At 35.4% G+C, this 17,025-nt stretch overlaps 1 protein-coding gene across 9 annotated transcripts in view; it reads left to right on the plus strand.

The window, feature by feature from the left end:
* Nucleotides 1–17,025, plus strand: part of PIBF1 (progesterone immunomodulatory binding factor 1) — a 206,294-nt gene that overhangs the window by 40,015 nt on the left and 149,254 nt on the right. For all 9 annotated transcript variants that reach the window (XR_006214658.1, XR_006214660.1, XR_006214666.1 and 6 more), the window contains exons 7-9: nt 5,185–5,293; nt 5,557–5,738; nt 6,898–7,023. Coding sequence is in view for 5 of the 9 variants with exons in the window: in XM_042978114.1 (XP_042834048.1) it covers nt 5,185–5,293; nt 5,557–5,738; nt 6,898–7,023 (417 nt within the window). In the remaining 4 variants the exon portion in view is untranslated. The remainder of the gene's footprint in view (nt 1–5,184; nt 5,294–5,556; nt 5,739–6,897; nt 7,024–17,025) is intronic.

The following is a 17,025-nucleotide window of genomic DNA, read 5'->3' on the forward strand; positions in this document are numbered from 1 at the left end:
TTGTATATTTTGGATAACAGTACTCATCAGGTATGCCTTTAGCAAATATTTTCTCTCATTCTATGGCTTGTCTTTTCATTGTCTTGACGTATACCTTATTCTGCATTGCACAAAAAGTATGTGGTTTTGGCAGTTTGTTGGATTTAGATTATATTTTTATATCCACTTTTATTTTATTTGGAAGTTGCTGCTGTCTTTTAAAATGTAATGTCTTAGAAGATAGAGACCCAGTGAAGTCCCATGTGTGTAAATATTTTTGAAATCTCACTTGATTATTTTTGTTTATGGAACCAATTTAAATACTTCAGTTTTATCTGAAGTTTTTTTAACTATTCCTTTCTGACAAAGGACATATATACTTTCAAAAGATAAAACTTTTCTTGAGAATATTTGCCAGTGCTACTAAGTAGCTATAGCAGAGAATTTTCCTTTTACTGGAATATACTTTTCTGTTGTTTGTACATTAATGAGCCACTACTTAGCTATATGTCCCTAGGTACATCTGTTATCATTCTAAACCAAAGTTTTGTCATCCATGAGATGGTGTTGATACTAGTAACTGTACCATAAAAACAAGATCAAGTAAAGAATATTTATGCAAATATTTATAGATAGAGACATTATTCTAATTGTTCACTGCTGTCTGTACCTGCACCCAAAATTATTCTTGAAATATAGTAGTCACTTAATATTTATTAAACAAATGGACACTTTAAAAATTACATAGCAACATAAATAAATTTCAAAGATCAGATTGGTATTCCTACTTCCAGCATGACTGACATGCTGCGTGTATTATTATGTATGGATAAATGTTAAAATATGGTAATTATTGGAGCTTGAAATCAGCGGCTCTTGAATAAAGCTAGATTTCGAAAGAATCATTTCAAAAGTAAGTAGATTGTGATGGTAAGATAATACTTTGATTTGGTGTTTTGATGTACTCTCTGCCACTATAAAACTGTAGCAGTAATAGATAAAACATGAAAAGAGAAAACTAAAAAGCCAAGTCATCAGAATAATCAGAGTGGCCATGAATTTGAAGGATAAATGAACAAAGATGAGTCATGGTAATTATTGGTAATTGTTGAAGCCAGGTGATGAGAGCAAGGGAGTTCATTATATCATATCTATTTATATATATGTTTTACTTTCTGTAATAAAAACCTAGGAAGGAAAAACATAGCCCTCATCAAAAATATGATAAACATCTTTATGTGCTAGAAATGGAGCCGAAAAACAAACAAGCAAGAGGGGCTCAAACTGTGAACTCTTCAGTTCGTTCAATAGAGTGAAGAGATTAAAGAAATGTTCTGATTACAAAAATATAAGATAAACTGAGGGTGGGGGGAATCACTCTTGTGTCCCTGATAAATTCTTACACATATGCAAAAGGAAACCGGCATGTGGATGTTAATTATAATTAGATTAAAAGAATTCAGATGCTTTTCAGTAGCAGAATGGGAAATCAGTTATGATTTATTTCTATAATGTAATTCAATGTAGCAGTTAAAATCATTAAACTAGATCTGGGTGTATCTATATGGACAAGTCAAATGGAATACTATATTTTAAAAAGTGTATCCATCTTTTTTTTAATTTTTAAGTTAAAAAAAAATTTTAAGTTTATTTATTTGGGGGGGTGGGGGGGGAGAGATAGAGAGAGAGAGAGAGAGAGAGAGAGAGAGAGAGACCGAGAGACCCCCAAGCAGACTCCACGCTGTCAGTGCAGAGCCCAATGTGGTGCTCAAACTCACAAACCATGAGATCGTGATCCGAGCCCAAACCAAGAGTCTGATGTCTAACTGATTGAGCCACCCAGGCGCCCTAAATTTTTTTATTTTAAAAAGATGTGTCCACCTTTTTTTTTTAAAGCAATTTCTTACTTTCTGGCATAACATAATTTTCTCAGGTCTATTTTCTAATTTCATTGCCTCAGACCTTCCTCTATGAGTCCTGGTTCCTTTTAGTGAGAAATACTATTTAGAAATTAAGATTTGGGTGCTGGTCATTGATACATTGGTCATTGTTTCTAAGCCCTTTCAGTAAAGAGGTGATTAGAGAGGGAGTTGGGAGGATGGCTTAACACAGTACAGATAAAATCATACCGATACCTCTAATTCCAATTCAGTACCATAGTAGCTAATTGAAGGGGCTTCAACTGTCCAAATATGGTACAACTTGAGTATCAAAATGAATATTAACAGTAATGAATTATAATTTGTTGACTAGAATAAGAATCCTGAGTGCATGCTAATAATAAGAGTTTTTACAGTGGGATGCCAACCAATAAATATATATGCATATTATAATTACCGTTTTGTAACCTCATAATACTATTTGATTCAGAATCATCAGTGGAAGCTAAAACCATTGGGTAAAAGTATATTCAGGAGCAAAATATATATTCTCAAAGTATGTTTCCCACAGATTACTTACTAATCACAGAGGGCAAAAAAGTACTTTTATATTTGAGTACTTTGGCAGATACCACTTTAAACAGGTGACTAAGGTTATTTTCACCAGTCATAGGACATAATGACATCATGGCTGCTTTGTGTACTAAGGCTTTATGTACTCTTTATGTGCCTCTCTGTGTACTAAGGCTTTATGTACTCTATGTGACATACTGAGGACACATTATCACAGATGTAGTGTTTCGGCCCTAAATGCTTAACCTGAATCTAATTACAGGGAAACATCAGACAAATGAAAATTGAGTGACATAAAACAACTGGCCAGGGGTGCCTGGGTGGCTCGGTCGGTTGGGTGTCCGACTTCGGCTCAGGTCATGATCTCACTGCCCGTGAATTTGAGCCCTGCGTCGGGCTCTGTGCTGACCGCTCAGAGTCTGGAGCCTGTTTCAGATTCTGTGTCTCCCTCTCTCTCTGCCCCTCCCCTGTTCATGCTCTGTCTCTCTCTGTCTCAAAAATAAATAAATGTTGAAAAAAAAAATTAAAAAAAAAAAAAAGCAACTGGCCAAATAGACTTTCTCTGTCTTTTACAACGTTGACTAAGGAACTGCTCAGGGTTAAAGGATACCAAAGATACATGACATCCAAATGCAATGTATGATAATCCATTGGATCCTATACTGGGAAAATGCCAATTGGGACAATTGACAAAATTGGAAAATGGATTATATATTAGATATTGTATTAGGGCTAATTATACTGGGATTATATCAAAGAATTTTTTTAATCTTAGAAAATCCACACCAGATTATTCAGGGATAAAGGGATTTAATGTCTGCATATACCTCTTAAATAGTTAAGGGGAAAAATTGCACACGTGTCTGTGTGTCTGTGTGTATAGTGATGTATATGTGTATATGCACGTATCTATATTCATTCACATATATGAACAATAGGGAGAGAATAAATATGACAAAGTAATACTCAGTAAATATTACAACGTAAATATGACAAAATGTTAACATTTGGTGAGTAAGAGTTTTTTGTTTTTTTGTTTTTTAAGTTTATTTATTTATTTTGAAAGAGAGCAAGCAGGGGAGGGACAGAGAGAGGGGGAGAGAGAATCCCAAGCAGGCTCTGCAGTGTCAGAGCCCAACACAGGGCACTGTGGAGCCCAACACAGGACTCAAACTCACAAACCCTTGAGATCGTGACCTGAGCTGAAATCAAGAGCCCAATGCTTAATAGACTGAGCCACCCAAGCACCCTGAGTAAATGTATTAAAAAAACAATATGGAGACACTAAATTTATCGTTGTATCTAGGGGATGATAAAGGAACAGTGACGAATATGTAGGACTTTAAGTTTACCATAGTGTCTTATCTATTTAAAAAGCAAAATAAAACTTTAATGCAAATGGAGACCAATGTTAACTATTTTCAACTGTGGATAGTGAGGTCATGGATGTTTTGCTATATCGTGTTTTGTACTCATTTTTTACACTGAAAAATCATAGCAAAGGAAGCATGATCATTACCATGTGAGAATACAAACATTTGCTGTAAATGCACAAAACACTTATTGATTGATACTCTCAGTCATCTTTAGTGAGTTTATGGATGATTGTTATTTTATAACTTGTGCTTTGCTCACTTTTCTTCAATAAACATGACTTTGTTAACCAAAAGAACAGTATCTTTCTAAACCAGTTTTGAAAATCTAATGAAAAACAAAAAACAATTCTTAACATCCATCTGCATTGGAAATACCAGGTGGGTAGATGAAATCTGTTGAAGTACAAAGGAACTGATTCTGACTAGAGAAGATAAATTGAGTTAGGAAGTCTTTATTTCTGCTTACTTTTTAAGATACCTGTTGGAGGTTTGTTCTAATTCTTGGTTTCAGTGTTTGAGGTCAAGAGCTTGTCTGCAAATGGAAATTAGAATCTCTGGGCAATCTTAAACAATTTGTGAATGAAATAGTCACAAGAATCCCTCCTTTTGTATCTGCTATGCAATCTGAGTGATGAATTAGGGGCTTTTTGATGCTAACTGAACTGAAAGCCTAGAGCCACATATAAATTATTTAAAAGTTTGGCTTCAAGATAAGATTAATGATGATTAGTGAAAAGATACCGCTGTGTACCTTAGAAGGTATTCTTATGTATTTTACTGGGTAGTGTAGTTTACATATTTATTTTTTAAAGATAACAAATTTACATTTATATATATGAACAGTCTTAAAACCTTGCTTTGAAAAGCAGACACTTTATTGTTCACAAAATGACACTAAAGCCCCACTGCTGGTATTTCTCTTTGGTTTCCTGAAACATAAATCAGCCCCTTTTTTTGTTGGTTTTTTGTTGTTTTTGGGTTTTGGGTTTTTTTGGTTGTTTTTTTTTCTTTTTCTTTTTTTTTCTTTTTTTTTTTTTTTTGAGAGAGAGCACGCACAAGTGAGGGAGGGGCAGAGAGAGACAAAGAGAGAGAGAGAGAGAAAGAAGCAGGGCTTACCTGAAGTGGGGCTCGTGCTCACCCAAAGTAGAGCTTGTGTTCACCCGAAGCAGGGCACAAGCTCACCCAATGAGGGGTTCGACTCAGGAATCCTGATGTGAGATCATGACATGAGCCCAAGTCAGATGCTTAACAACTGAGCCACCACCCAGTGCCCCCAGCCCATTTTTAAATGTTGATTATAAAATTGGATATAAAATGTACCTATGTATTTGAATTTTATTTTAGTAAAAATAAATAAGTGTATTTGAATTTTATAGTGAGCGTGATGCCCTTGAACAGGAAATAATTGAGTTAAGGAGAAAACATGAAATACTTGAAGCCTCTCACATAACTCAAGCTAAAGAAAGAAATGAATTATCAAAAGAGGTAAGCTCATAGAGTCATGTGTATTTTATCATACGGTGATTGTGGGCACAGCCCAGGGCAGAATTGTGGGAGGGACATTTTTCCTTTTTGATGTAGTTAACAGAAAAAGGGACTTCAGTAGCTCTGTTTGAATGGGAAATTGCAAAGTAAGAATTAGCTTTTTATGTGGTGAGTGAAAGCATAAGTGAAAGAAAATATTACAGTAAACCCTGAAAAGTAAGACGAAGTTGCTCTGGACACTGTCTGTCTCTGCCCATATGTAGGTAACCACCTTACAACAAACTGTTACTTTACTGCAAAAGGATAAAGAGTATCTCAGTCGCCAAAACATGGAGCTTAGTGTTCGCTGTGCCCATGAAGAGGATCGCCTTGAAAGACTTCAGGCTCAACTTGAAGAAACCAAAAAGGCTAGAGAAGAGATGTATGAAAAATATGTAACATCCAGGCAAGATTTGCATTATTTTTCACATAAATAGATACAAATTAGCACCATTTTCTCTGAGGGAACTCTTAGCTTGGGGAAGAACAGTGATTTTTTTTTTTTAATTATATTGGACTATATTAAAATAACAGTTCATTTTGTTTCCTTTTAATATATTCTTATTCTAGTTGACTTTTTCTTAAGACATAGTTTTATTTTTTTCCCAATAGTGAAAAGACTACTTCTTTTGGGTCGGTGTGTATATGCTATAATTCTTGTTGTTGTTATGACATAACCTTTTTGTCTACAACTAAGATCTCTATGTAAGTGTTTTTTGAAAGAAAAGATGTAAGTATCTTTGTGAAAGGATCTTTTGAAAACAGTCTAATTGTGCAGAGCCTAAGCTGACCTTCTCCTGACTATGTGAAACCTAAGAAGAATGAAGGGACGGCATTGCATACACACTCCGGAATCAGACTCCTGCATTTTGATCCTGTCTTCTCTCTTCAACTAGATGTATAAGCTATTAGAGTTATAGTATATATATAGTATATATAGTACATATATACGTATGTATGTGTGTGTGTATGTATGTGTGTATATATATGTATATATATATATGTATATAGTTATAGTCCTTATAATCCTTGAGATATTTATTTTTATCAGCACATCCAAAACTAAAACAAATTTAAAATTTAATCCTTTAAAAGTTCACACATTCATAACTTTTTCCCTAGTCTGTGGAATTTTTCATGTGTTTGTGCTCCTGCTAATGGCCTAGGTAATGCTTTGACTTTGCTCAGAAATCACAGTGGTTGTGGTTGTTGTGCTTTAGAAGGAAAGGTTTTATAGTCAATTAGAGTCATTTTCGTTTTGTTTTTAATTTTGTCTCTCAACATGTACAACACCAGATTATGTTTAAATCAAGGGCATTCCATATACATCAGTTTTCAGGTCTTTAGCCATATGCATTAAAAACTATTAATATGATATTTTTAAGGATGAGCACATTTTATATAGTAATTAAGCCTTTGAGGCAATATATCTAACAACTATGTTTTTTAGATAACATTGTATATAGAACTTACTTGACATAAGATAATAAATCTAACACGAAGCATAAAAGTACGTTTCTTTTACAGAAACAAAATTCATGGATATTATCTTTGACTCCTTGCAGAGACCATTATAAAACAGAATATGAAAATAAACTACATGATGAACTGGAACAAATCAGATTGAAAACTAATCAAGAAATTGATCAACTTCGAAGTGCCTCTCGGGAAATGTATGAACGGGAAAACAGGTATAAAAGAAGTAGGAAATTATTTCTCTTTGAAGCTTATTAAACTATTTCTATGACATCAAATCTAAATAAAATGGAACATTAAAGTTCTAAGGTCTTTGGTAACTACCTCAGAAGAGGGTTTATCAGACCTTAAGGTAAGCCTCTTTACTCAGGTATTCCCATTATCTCTTCATTATCTTGGGAACTTGTCTTTTTGCCTTTAAGGGTTCATATTGAGGACAGAGATGAAAAGGGAATAAGAGATGCCAGTAGTTCTTCCCATAACATGCCAATGATTTCTGCAAGAAATTTTTTAAAACTGGAATAATAATATGAAATATCACATATGCCTCATTATCTGCTGGCCCTGACAGATATATTAAATAATCTTGAAGATGAATAATTTTTATTCATTTTAATCACTTTTAGATTAGTATATATACGGTTCCCTTAGTCAGTGATTGGCAGTATTAGGGTGAAATAAATGCTACTTATTTCAACAGTAGTTTGTTTTGTTTTTTTTTTACTATCATTATACTTCATTATACTATCACTATACTATACTATATTATACTATGATTATACTTCATATGGCTTTTGAAAGTTTATATTTTAGTGGGAAAATTATTTTGAAATTGACTTGTCTCATACTAGTTTATCAACACTGATTTGAGGGGGCGCCTGGGTGGCGCAGTCGGTTAAGCGTCCGACTTCAGCCAGGTCACGATCTCGTGGTCCGTGAGTTCGAGCCCCGCGTCAGGCTCTGGGCTGATGGCTCGGAGCCTGGAGCCTGTTTCCGATTCTGTGTCTCCCTCTCTCTCTGCCCCTCCCCCGTTCATGCTCTGTCTCTCTCTGTCCCAAAAATAAATAAGAAACGTTGAAAAAAAAATTCAACACTGATTTGAGTGTGTGATATTTTGAAGTTTGCCAACAAGCAAGACTTTAAATCAGACTTAATTCTATAATTATCACTGTAACATGTTGTTCTACTAGGAGTATAGTAGCAAAAACTTTGAGGGTTCCTCCCCTCAATTCCAGGCAAAAAAAGCTGGAATTTTACCTACTGTGTTAATGTAGTTGGCCTCTACTAGGGAAAATCTGTAAGAACTACATGTGCAGAATTAGCCTTTGGGTAGAAAACCAGCAAAGATAACTTTTTAAATCGCTGTTAAATTGTTATTTTAATAAAACAGATTGAGAGAGATTTTTATGATAATGTTGAAATCCTTTCGAGCAGTTAAATAATTGGACAACCTCTTGCAAAAAAATGAAACTGGACCACTATCTTACACCACACATAAAAATTCATTCAAAATAGATTAAAGACTTGAATGTGAGACCTGAAACCATAAACCTCCTAGAAGAAAACATAGGCAGTAAGCTCCTCAACACCAATCTTGACAATGATTTTTTGAATCTGACAACAAAAGCAAAAAATGGCTTTCCAGTTTTCCCAACACCATTTACTGAAAAGACTCCTTTATTTCTGGGCTTTCCATTCTGTTCCATTTATCTATGTGTCTGTTTTTATGCCAGTGCCATACTATTTTGATTATGTTCATTTTGTAATATAAGTTGAAATCAGGGAACATGATGCCTTCAACCTTGTTCTTCTTTCTCAAGATTGCTGTGGCTATTGGGGGATTTTTGTGGTTCGATACAAATTTTAGGATTTTTGTTCTAGTTTAGTGAAAAATGCCATTAGAATTTTTATAGGGATTGCGTTGAATCTATAGCTTGTTTTTGGGTAGTGTGGACACTTTCCCAATCATTCTAATCCATGAGCATGGAGTATCTTTTGATGTATTTGTGTGTTTATTCAGTCAGTCATAGAGGATATAAACTATATTTTTTAAATGTACATTTGGTAAGTAATTACAAATTAAATACCTGTTTAACCACCATCCCAATCAAGAGTCAGTGTCAGCACCACAAAAATGTCTTTGAGACCCTTTCTGCTTAACTCCTTCCTTCCATAAAGATAACTACTATTCTGATTTTTATACTAACTTTCTTGCTTTTTCTTGTACTTTTATTATCTTAATTACCAGTAAATATATATGTCTGAGAAATATAGTTTAGTTTTCATATTATATTAGTGTCACATAAAGGGATCATGCTGTATGTATTCTTTTGTGGCTATATGTGATTCTTCATGTAACCTTTTTTTAAGATCCATATGCTGTTGCATTTAGCTGTTCATGGTCATAACTAAAGTATGCCATTTTTATGAATTCATGCTTAGGACAACAAGGACATTAGGAGATTAGAGAGAGATGCATACAGAGAGATTAAAGAATGTCAAAACAAATTCTTCCATCTTTTTCAAAATTTTGGTTAGTCCCAGCCCTGTATTGGGTAAAAAGTTTCCTCTACCTTGTGGTCACTTGCTGGTAGGGTTCAAAATGCAGACCAAAAGAAGAGATATAAGCCTACTATATACCAAGGTTGATGTTAGAAAAGTTTACATTTGAGCTCTCCCAGCACTGTATTCACTTATTTAGCAAACATTTGTTGAGATCCACCATATGCCATAGATACATCAGGGACCTCTGTCTTCATGAAGTTGGTTTTCTAATAGACATAAAGACAGTAGAGAAACAATAATTATGATGATAATGGAGAAAATGACAACACAGGATGAGACTATATAGAATCAGGGAAGACGTCACGGCAGAAGAAATACCCATGCTGATACCTGCATGATGACTAAGTGTAAGATGCAGGTTAGGGAAGGGAAAGGAATTGGGCAATGAATGTTCAGCATGTATAAAACCTGGAGATTATACAATATGAAGCTTTTTGAACAAACTGAAAATAATTCCATATGACTTGAGTGTAGACTGAGTTCTAAAAGATAAAACAGAAGAGGGAAACAGAGGTCCAGATCATGTATTTGGAGCATTGTCTAAGTAAGACCAATGGGGAACAATGGAAAGATTTTAAGAATATGCATTATATGATCAAATTTTATACAAAAAAAGAGATTTCTCTGCAATGTGGAGAGAGTAGAGAAGTAAAGTATATGACCACAGACATAAAGGCCACGTTTTGAGGTTGGTTCTGCTACCAGAATGAGAAATGATAGAACGGGATTATAGCAATAGAGATGGAGAGTAATGGGCCAGATTGAAAACATTTCTGGGAGGCAGAACCAACAGGATTCAGTGACTAGATTGGATTAGGGAGTGAGAAGATGTTAAGTATGTCATCAAGTTTCTGGATTTGGGTAGCTAATGTGGATGATGATGATGCAATTTTTAAAATATTAGGGGAAAAAATAAGGCTTTAATAGGAAAACAAGGTAAATTTAGTTTTATTTTATTTAAAGTTTTTGTGTAATATAAACAGAAAAATTGACTGTATAAGGTTCTGAATCTCAAGAGAAGGGTCTGGGCATGAGATAGACCTGTGGCATAGGTGATATTATTTCTGTTTTACACATAAGTACTTTTAGTCCTGTGACTCAATTCTGTTACAGATTTTATAGGCTTTTATTGACTGGCTTATTAACCTTAAAATATATGGGATTGTTTCTTTGATAGCATGCATAATTATTTCCAGATAACCCACATAGCACATAAACTTTGGTATTACAATCATTTTGAGAATTTCCTGATTTTTCAGTTTTTTGTTCTTTTTAAAAATCCTTTAAAATGCATGGCAACATAGATTTAGACAAGTTAGCCCTTATTCTCTAGGATGCTTGATACAGGTAGGTTGGGAAATAGCTGACAGAACTATTTGTAGAAGCATGGAAACAAAAAGCAGGTTTCCTTTTCCCCAATATTGTTCTGCCTCCATATCCACATCAAAATGGATACCACCTAACCAGGAAATTCCTGGGATCCCGGCCTCTGCCCTGGAACCCCGGGCAGCCACTGTACCCAGAATGACCCCATGGATATTGAAACCAGAGTGGGCATTTGCCACCAGGTGGCGCCAGACTGCAGCCCAGATCCAAATGGATTTGAATTGCACAAGGACCCCTAGCTGTAGGGCTCACCTTTGTCATTTTTTTAACCTCACAGTAATCCAACTCTGTATTTTATATGGCTGAATCTTTTTGAATCACAGTTTCTTCATTATGGCAGGATTTAACTGTACTTAGTGCTTATGTCTCACTAGTCTTCATAAAGTAAAAATAAATTATAAATTATTTCTTTTGAAATCTCATAATAGGAGTTAAAACAGACGAAGTACTTACACTTGCATGTTTGTACTTAGTCTTTTTACCTCTCCCCCCATAAACATTTTTAGAAGAAAATTAAATAAGATTAAAGAAATATTTTATGGCCTTGGTTTGTTTTCTATACATTGGGGGATATTAAGAGAGTGCCTTTTATTTTCTCCTCTTAGATGTGTAAGAGAAAGATGGAACACATGCCAGCTGATCTTGGCATCTATCCCTGCAGTCATACCGTAGTTTGTGAAGTGAAGGGGAAGAGAGCACAAGAGACAAAGACTTAAGAAAAGGCAGAAATAAGCAAAGAAAGAATTTGGGTATTTGGATACATCAAAAGTACTGTAGTTGGGATTATAACGTGTATGTATGTATGCTTTGCTCAGTCTGGGAGTTAGGCTTCTTGTCTTCTTCTGTTGCTTTAAAATGTAGTTTGCCGCTGTGGGAAATAGTGAAACTCACTCTGGTGGTGAGATTCTTCTATAAATAACTTCTTGCTTAGTAGGTATTTTGTGACTGAAATGTACAGACCCTCTTATACATTTGGAAGAAAAGCTTTATTCCTGAACAGGGAGTATATTATGAAAAAGATTTGGATCAAAAGACTAAACTTAAATTCTGGCTCTGCCAGTAAATCTGCTTAATATCCCTGAAGTTTAATTTACTCTTTTATAAAGTGAGCTAATAGTACTGTTTCACAGAGTGATCTGTAAGGTCTCAATGAGATAATGTATATGAAAAGTACATTATAAATTATAAAGCTATGTATAAGTAGTACTTATTCTGATACCTTTTATCTGTAGGCAGTATTTTAAGTTTTTTTCTTTTATCGATTTGTTGACAGTATTAAAATGAAGATTGTATAAAAGTCACTGATAACATTATGAAATTATTATCATTAGAAGGCACTACTATAAAGTATGTAATGAATCTTAAGTATTGGGGCACCTGGGTGGCTCCGTTGGTTAAACGTTCGACTTCAGCTCAGGTCATGATCTCGTGGTCTGTGAGTTCAAGCCCCATCTCGGGCTCCTGGAGCCTGCTTCGGATTCTGTTACCCTCTCTCTCTGCCCCTCCCCACTCATATTCTCTCTCTCGCTCCCTCCCTCCCTCCCTCCCTCCCTCCCTCCTCTCTCTCCCTCTCTCTCTCAAAAATAAACATTAAAAAAAATAAATTAAAAAAATCTTAAGTATTGATCTCCATAGCATTGAACCATTTTCCTTAAATGACATGATACAGACATGCAGGTCTGTATGCCCTTTGTTTCAGTCTAAATTTCTACATAAAATGCTAACTTATTTGTTCCTAATTAATACTATGAGGTAACAAAAAGGAAATAAATTCATCTGATTAAGTTTTTCCAAAAGTAAAACTACCTTGACCTAAGGTGGTCTCATAATTGTGAACCCAGAAAGAACTATTCTCATAGTGATCCTGTAAAAAGGAGAATGAGTTTGTTACAAGTATTTTATTACGCTTTTGAAAAAGTCAAACCAGTAGGGAAAGGGAGATCAAAAATATGCTTTTAAATGTGACAGTATTGCTTTAGTGATTTTATTTTCCCACCATATCAGTAAAATCCATCTTGATCAGAATTTATCATCTTCCAAAAGTACTCAAGAAGAAACTTAATGACATAAACTTGAAGTTTGTGTCAAATATTGGAGTGATATTAAACATCTTCAATCCAAGCTTATTTACAAAGGTTAGTTGAGTATATATAATGCATTAGAATAGATGAACGAGGGGCGCCTTGGTGGCTCAGTTAAGCATCCGACTTGGGCTCAAGTCATGATCTCCCAGTTCGTAGGTTCAAGCCGCACATCGAGCTCTGTGCTGACAGCTCACAGCCTGGAGCCTGCTTCAGATTCTGTCTCCCTCTGTCTCTGCCCCTCCCCCCCTTGCACTCTCTCTCTCTGTCTCTCAAAAATAAATAAATGTTAACAAACAATTTTAAAAAAGAATAGATGAATCTGAACCAGTATATTCAGGCTCCATTCATCATTTTAAAAGTGTATGTCCTCAATTGGTGCTTCAACAAACTTCTTTTGTTCATGTCTGACCAGGTGTCTGAATAATTTTTTAAGTTCTTAGATGGAAAAACTTAAGAATATTCAGCGTGTCTTTTTAGTTAGATTATTCTGGAAGTATATGGCTTTACAGATAACTCAGGATCTTCTCAAAGAGTTACAAATGAAATTTTATTGTTAGCTATATTTTATTATTAACTATCTTTTTATGCCTATAAGTGATTACCATATGTGTTCACTGCTTAATTAATAATATTTAATTATTTCAAGGTGTACAGGGTGTTCCAGAGAAGAAGTAAGGTGAGTTCAGGTTATGCAAGAACTTAAATATAACTATTGTGTATATATAGCTCATAGGGTAGCAAGGGAGGTAGTAACATTCAGGATAGGGTGAGGTTTTTAAAAGCCCTGATGTTAATAGGGAATTCTTGGAAATTTTATAGAAAAAGAGTAATGTGATATATTCATTTTTTGTAACTAGTTACGGTGTCGGGAGGATTATAATTGAAGAGGGCCCAGAGGCAGGGAGATTGGTTAACAGACTATTGCAAAGCTTAAGTGAAGCTGAGAAATGGAAGGAGAGAATACAAGCTGATTTTAAATAGTATTTGGGTGAAAGAATTGACACCACCTGATGACGGACAGGAAGTGGACGTCAGACATGACTTCATCTTTTCTACTTTGCCGGTCTCAGAGAGATGGTTGGTCAGGCACAGCTAGTAACCCAAGGTTTCAGACAAGATTTAGAAAGGAGAATAACCATTCCTGATCTTTCACAGGTACAGCAACTCTAACCAAGCCTAAAAGTATTTGTGTGACATGACATTTAGTACCAGAAATTTTTCTCTGTTGCATCCCAGATGTCACTCCCCTCAGCCCTAAAGTGCAAGAAGGGTATTAAACTGCTGAAGCCCTTTCAGCAGTCTTCTCTGTTTCTGCAGGATACCCTTGTATATATTGTCATTTTCTTTTTATACAATAAAAAAACCTTGGGAAGCATAAACCCTAATTATTATTCTCTAAATGAATATCTTCATAACTTTTTTAAAAAATTTTTTAACGTTTGTTTATTTTTGAGAGACAGAGACAGAGCATGAACATGAGCAGGGGAGAGGCAGAGAGAGAAGGAGACACAGGATCTGAAGCAGGCTCCAGGCTCTGAGCTGTCAGCACAGAGCCTGACCCATGGCTTGAGTCCACAAACCATGAGATCATGACCTGAGCTAAAGTCAGACACTTAACCAGCTGAGCTGCCCCATCTTCATAATTTTTAATGTAGCCTTTCATATTTAGATAACATACTAACTAGCTACTATTTATGGGGTGCCTATTACATATCAAGTGTTGTACTCAACACTCTATATACATTGTAGAGAGAATTAAATGGGACATTTTATGAGGTTGTAGGTACTAGTATCCCTGTTTTGGAAATGAGGAAACAGACACAGTGAGTGTGATTTGCCTATGATTACAGACTATTTAAATGGTAAAACTAGATACATCTGATTCTACAGTGCAATGCAGATTCCCATGTTACTGGTCAAGGCTATAAAAACTGATAAAAGATCTCTTAGCAAAATGGTAATTTTGGCGGTAATTTATTTGAGAAAGAAATTTGGTTTTTTAAGAGAGTTTCAAACCCCACTTTATACTTCAGGGCTGAGTGTGAATCATTAGAACTTCATAAAGGCATTTATAATTTTGAAAATTAGTAAATAGGCCTTTATTTTTCCATAAAATAGTATGATTTTTTTTGCTGAATCTATCTCTCTTTACTACTTACCTAAAGCCCAACCTCCACTTGTAACAAGAGCATGTTCTCCTGCTCAAAGACACAGCTCCAACAATTATCTCCTTTGAAGAAAGGAAAAGGTTTTCCTTTTCTACCAACTATTCCCAACTATTGTTACTAACAAACATTATTTCTCCCATCTTTAAAAAAAAACTTATTTTTTAATTGCCACTTCCTCCTGTAGCCACTGGCTCATTTCTTTGTTTCCCTTTGTAACCAAATTCCTGCAGTTTTATATATTCATTCTTTACCCTCGTTTAAAAAAAAATCTGTTACCAAGGGGGCACCTGGGTGGCTCAGTCGTTTAAGTGTCCGACTCTTGATCTCAGTTCAGGTCTTGGTCTCAAAGTTGTGAGTTCAAGCCCCGTATTGGGCTCCATGCTGGGTGTGAAGGCTACTTTAAAAAAGAAATAATAATCTATTACCAAGCTTTTGCTTCCCTGTGCCGCTCTAACAAAGCCATTCTTATCAAAAACTCCAGAGACCTTCATGTTGCTGAAAATCTAGTTGTCACGTTCTCAGTTCCTATCTTACTTGACCTGTCAGCAATATTTCATACAGTTGACCACTCCTCACTCTTGGAAACATATCTTTGACTTTCAAGATAACTACACTTTGATTTTGCCCCTTTCTTACTGGCTATACCTACTCACTCCCTTTTCTGGTCCTCTTCATCTCCTTGTCATCTTTTGCAGCTAGCTGCCTTCATGGCATTTCTATTTGTTTATCTGGTAAGCATTTTAAATTTAATATGTGCAAAAAAAAAATTAATATGTGCAAAAGTACACTTCTGTCCCTCCAACCCTGCTCTACCTTTAGTCTGCCCCAGATCAGTTACAGATAACTCATTTCCTCTTAGAGCAAAAATTTTGAAGTCATCAACCTCTTCTCTTTCTTCACATTCTGTCTTCTATTCATCAGCAAATGCTTTTAGTTGTGTCTTCAAAATTTATGATTCTCTTATCATCTCACAGACACCATCTTGATCCAAGCTACCATTATCTCTTGTCAGAATTACTGCAAGATTTTCTTAAGTGGCCCCCCAGCTTCCTTCCTTGCCCTCACAGGTCTGTTCTCAGTACAGTTCCTGTTAAACTGTAAATCAAATTGAATTATTGTTCAACTGAAAAGGTTCCCCATCCAAATGAGTACAAGTTTAAATGATTATCATGCCCTGGGATACTGTGTGATCAGTTCCCAGTTATCCCGTCCTCATCTTACTACTCTATTCTAGTCCCTTGTTTACTCACACTGCTCCTGTTCCCTTAACCCATAGGCAGGCTCCTCAGGTCCCTTGTGTTTACAGTTTCCACTGCTTAACCTTCCACTCCTGGGTATTCTAGAGCCTTGTTTCCTTACTTTCTCCATGTCTTTAGATGTTACCTGCTTTCTGATGTCTGTCTTGACCACCCTGTAGAAAATTGTGGAATTCCTCATCCTTCCACACCTCCTGCCCACTAGCCCCTTCTTTGCTTTGTTTTTCTCCAGGGCACTCAGGACTTAATAACATATTTTGATTTCTTTCACACTATTTTTTTTTTAAGTTTTTTTTAATGTTTATTTATTTTGAGAGAGAGAAACAGCACATGAGCAGGGGAGGGACAGAGAGAGAGGCAGCATCTAAGGAAAACCCCAGGCTCAGAGCTGTCAGCACAGAGCTTGATGTGGGGCTCGAACTCACGAGCCTTGAGATCGTGACCTGAGCCGAAGTTGGATGCTTCACTGACTGAGCCACCCAGACACCCCATCAGCTAATTTTTAAACCTTAACACATAAATGGATTTTAAATAAGTTTTTGCATTTTGATGCTTACATTTTTCATAACTTCTTTTAAACCATAGTTTGAGCCAGATATTTATCTACTCTAGGATGAAGTTTTCACATCTATAAAATGAACAAAAAATTTGCTTGAGCACCAACTAAATTGAAACGATAGGAAAATATAGTATGTTCAGTCACAAGGAATCTCAAAAAATTTCTTCTCTGGAAATGCATAGCTCCCCCCCAAGAAATT

Source organism: Panthera tigris, chromosome A1 (genome assembly GCF_018350195.1).
Source record: "Panthera tigris isolate Pti1 chromosome A1, P.tigris_Pti1_mat1.1, whole genome shotgun sequence".
In the NCBI taxonomy this organism is placed as follows: domain Eukaryota; kingdom Metazoa; phylum Chordata; class Mammalia; order Carnivora; family Felidae; genus Panthera; species Panthera tigris.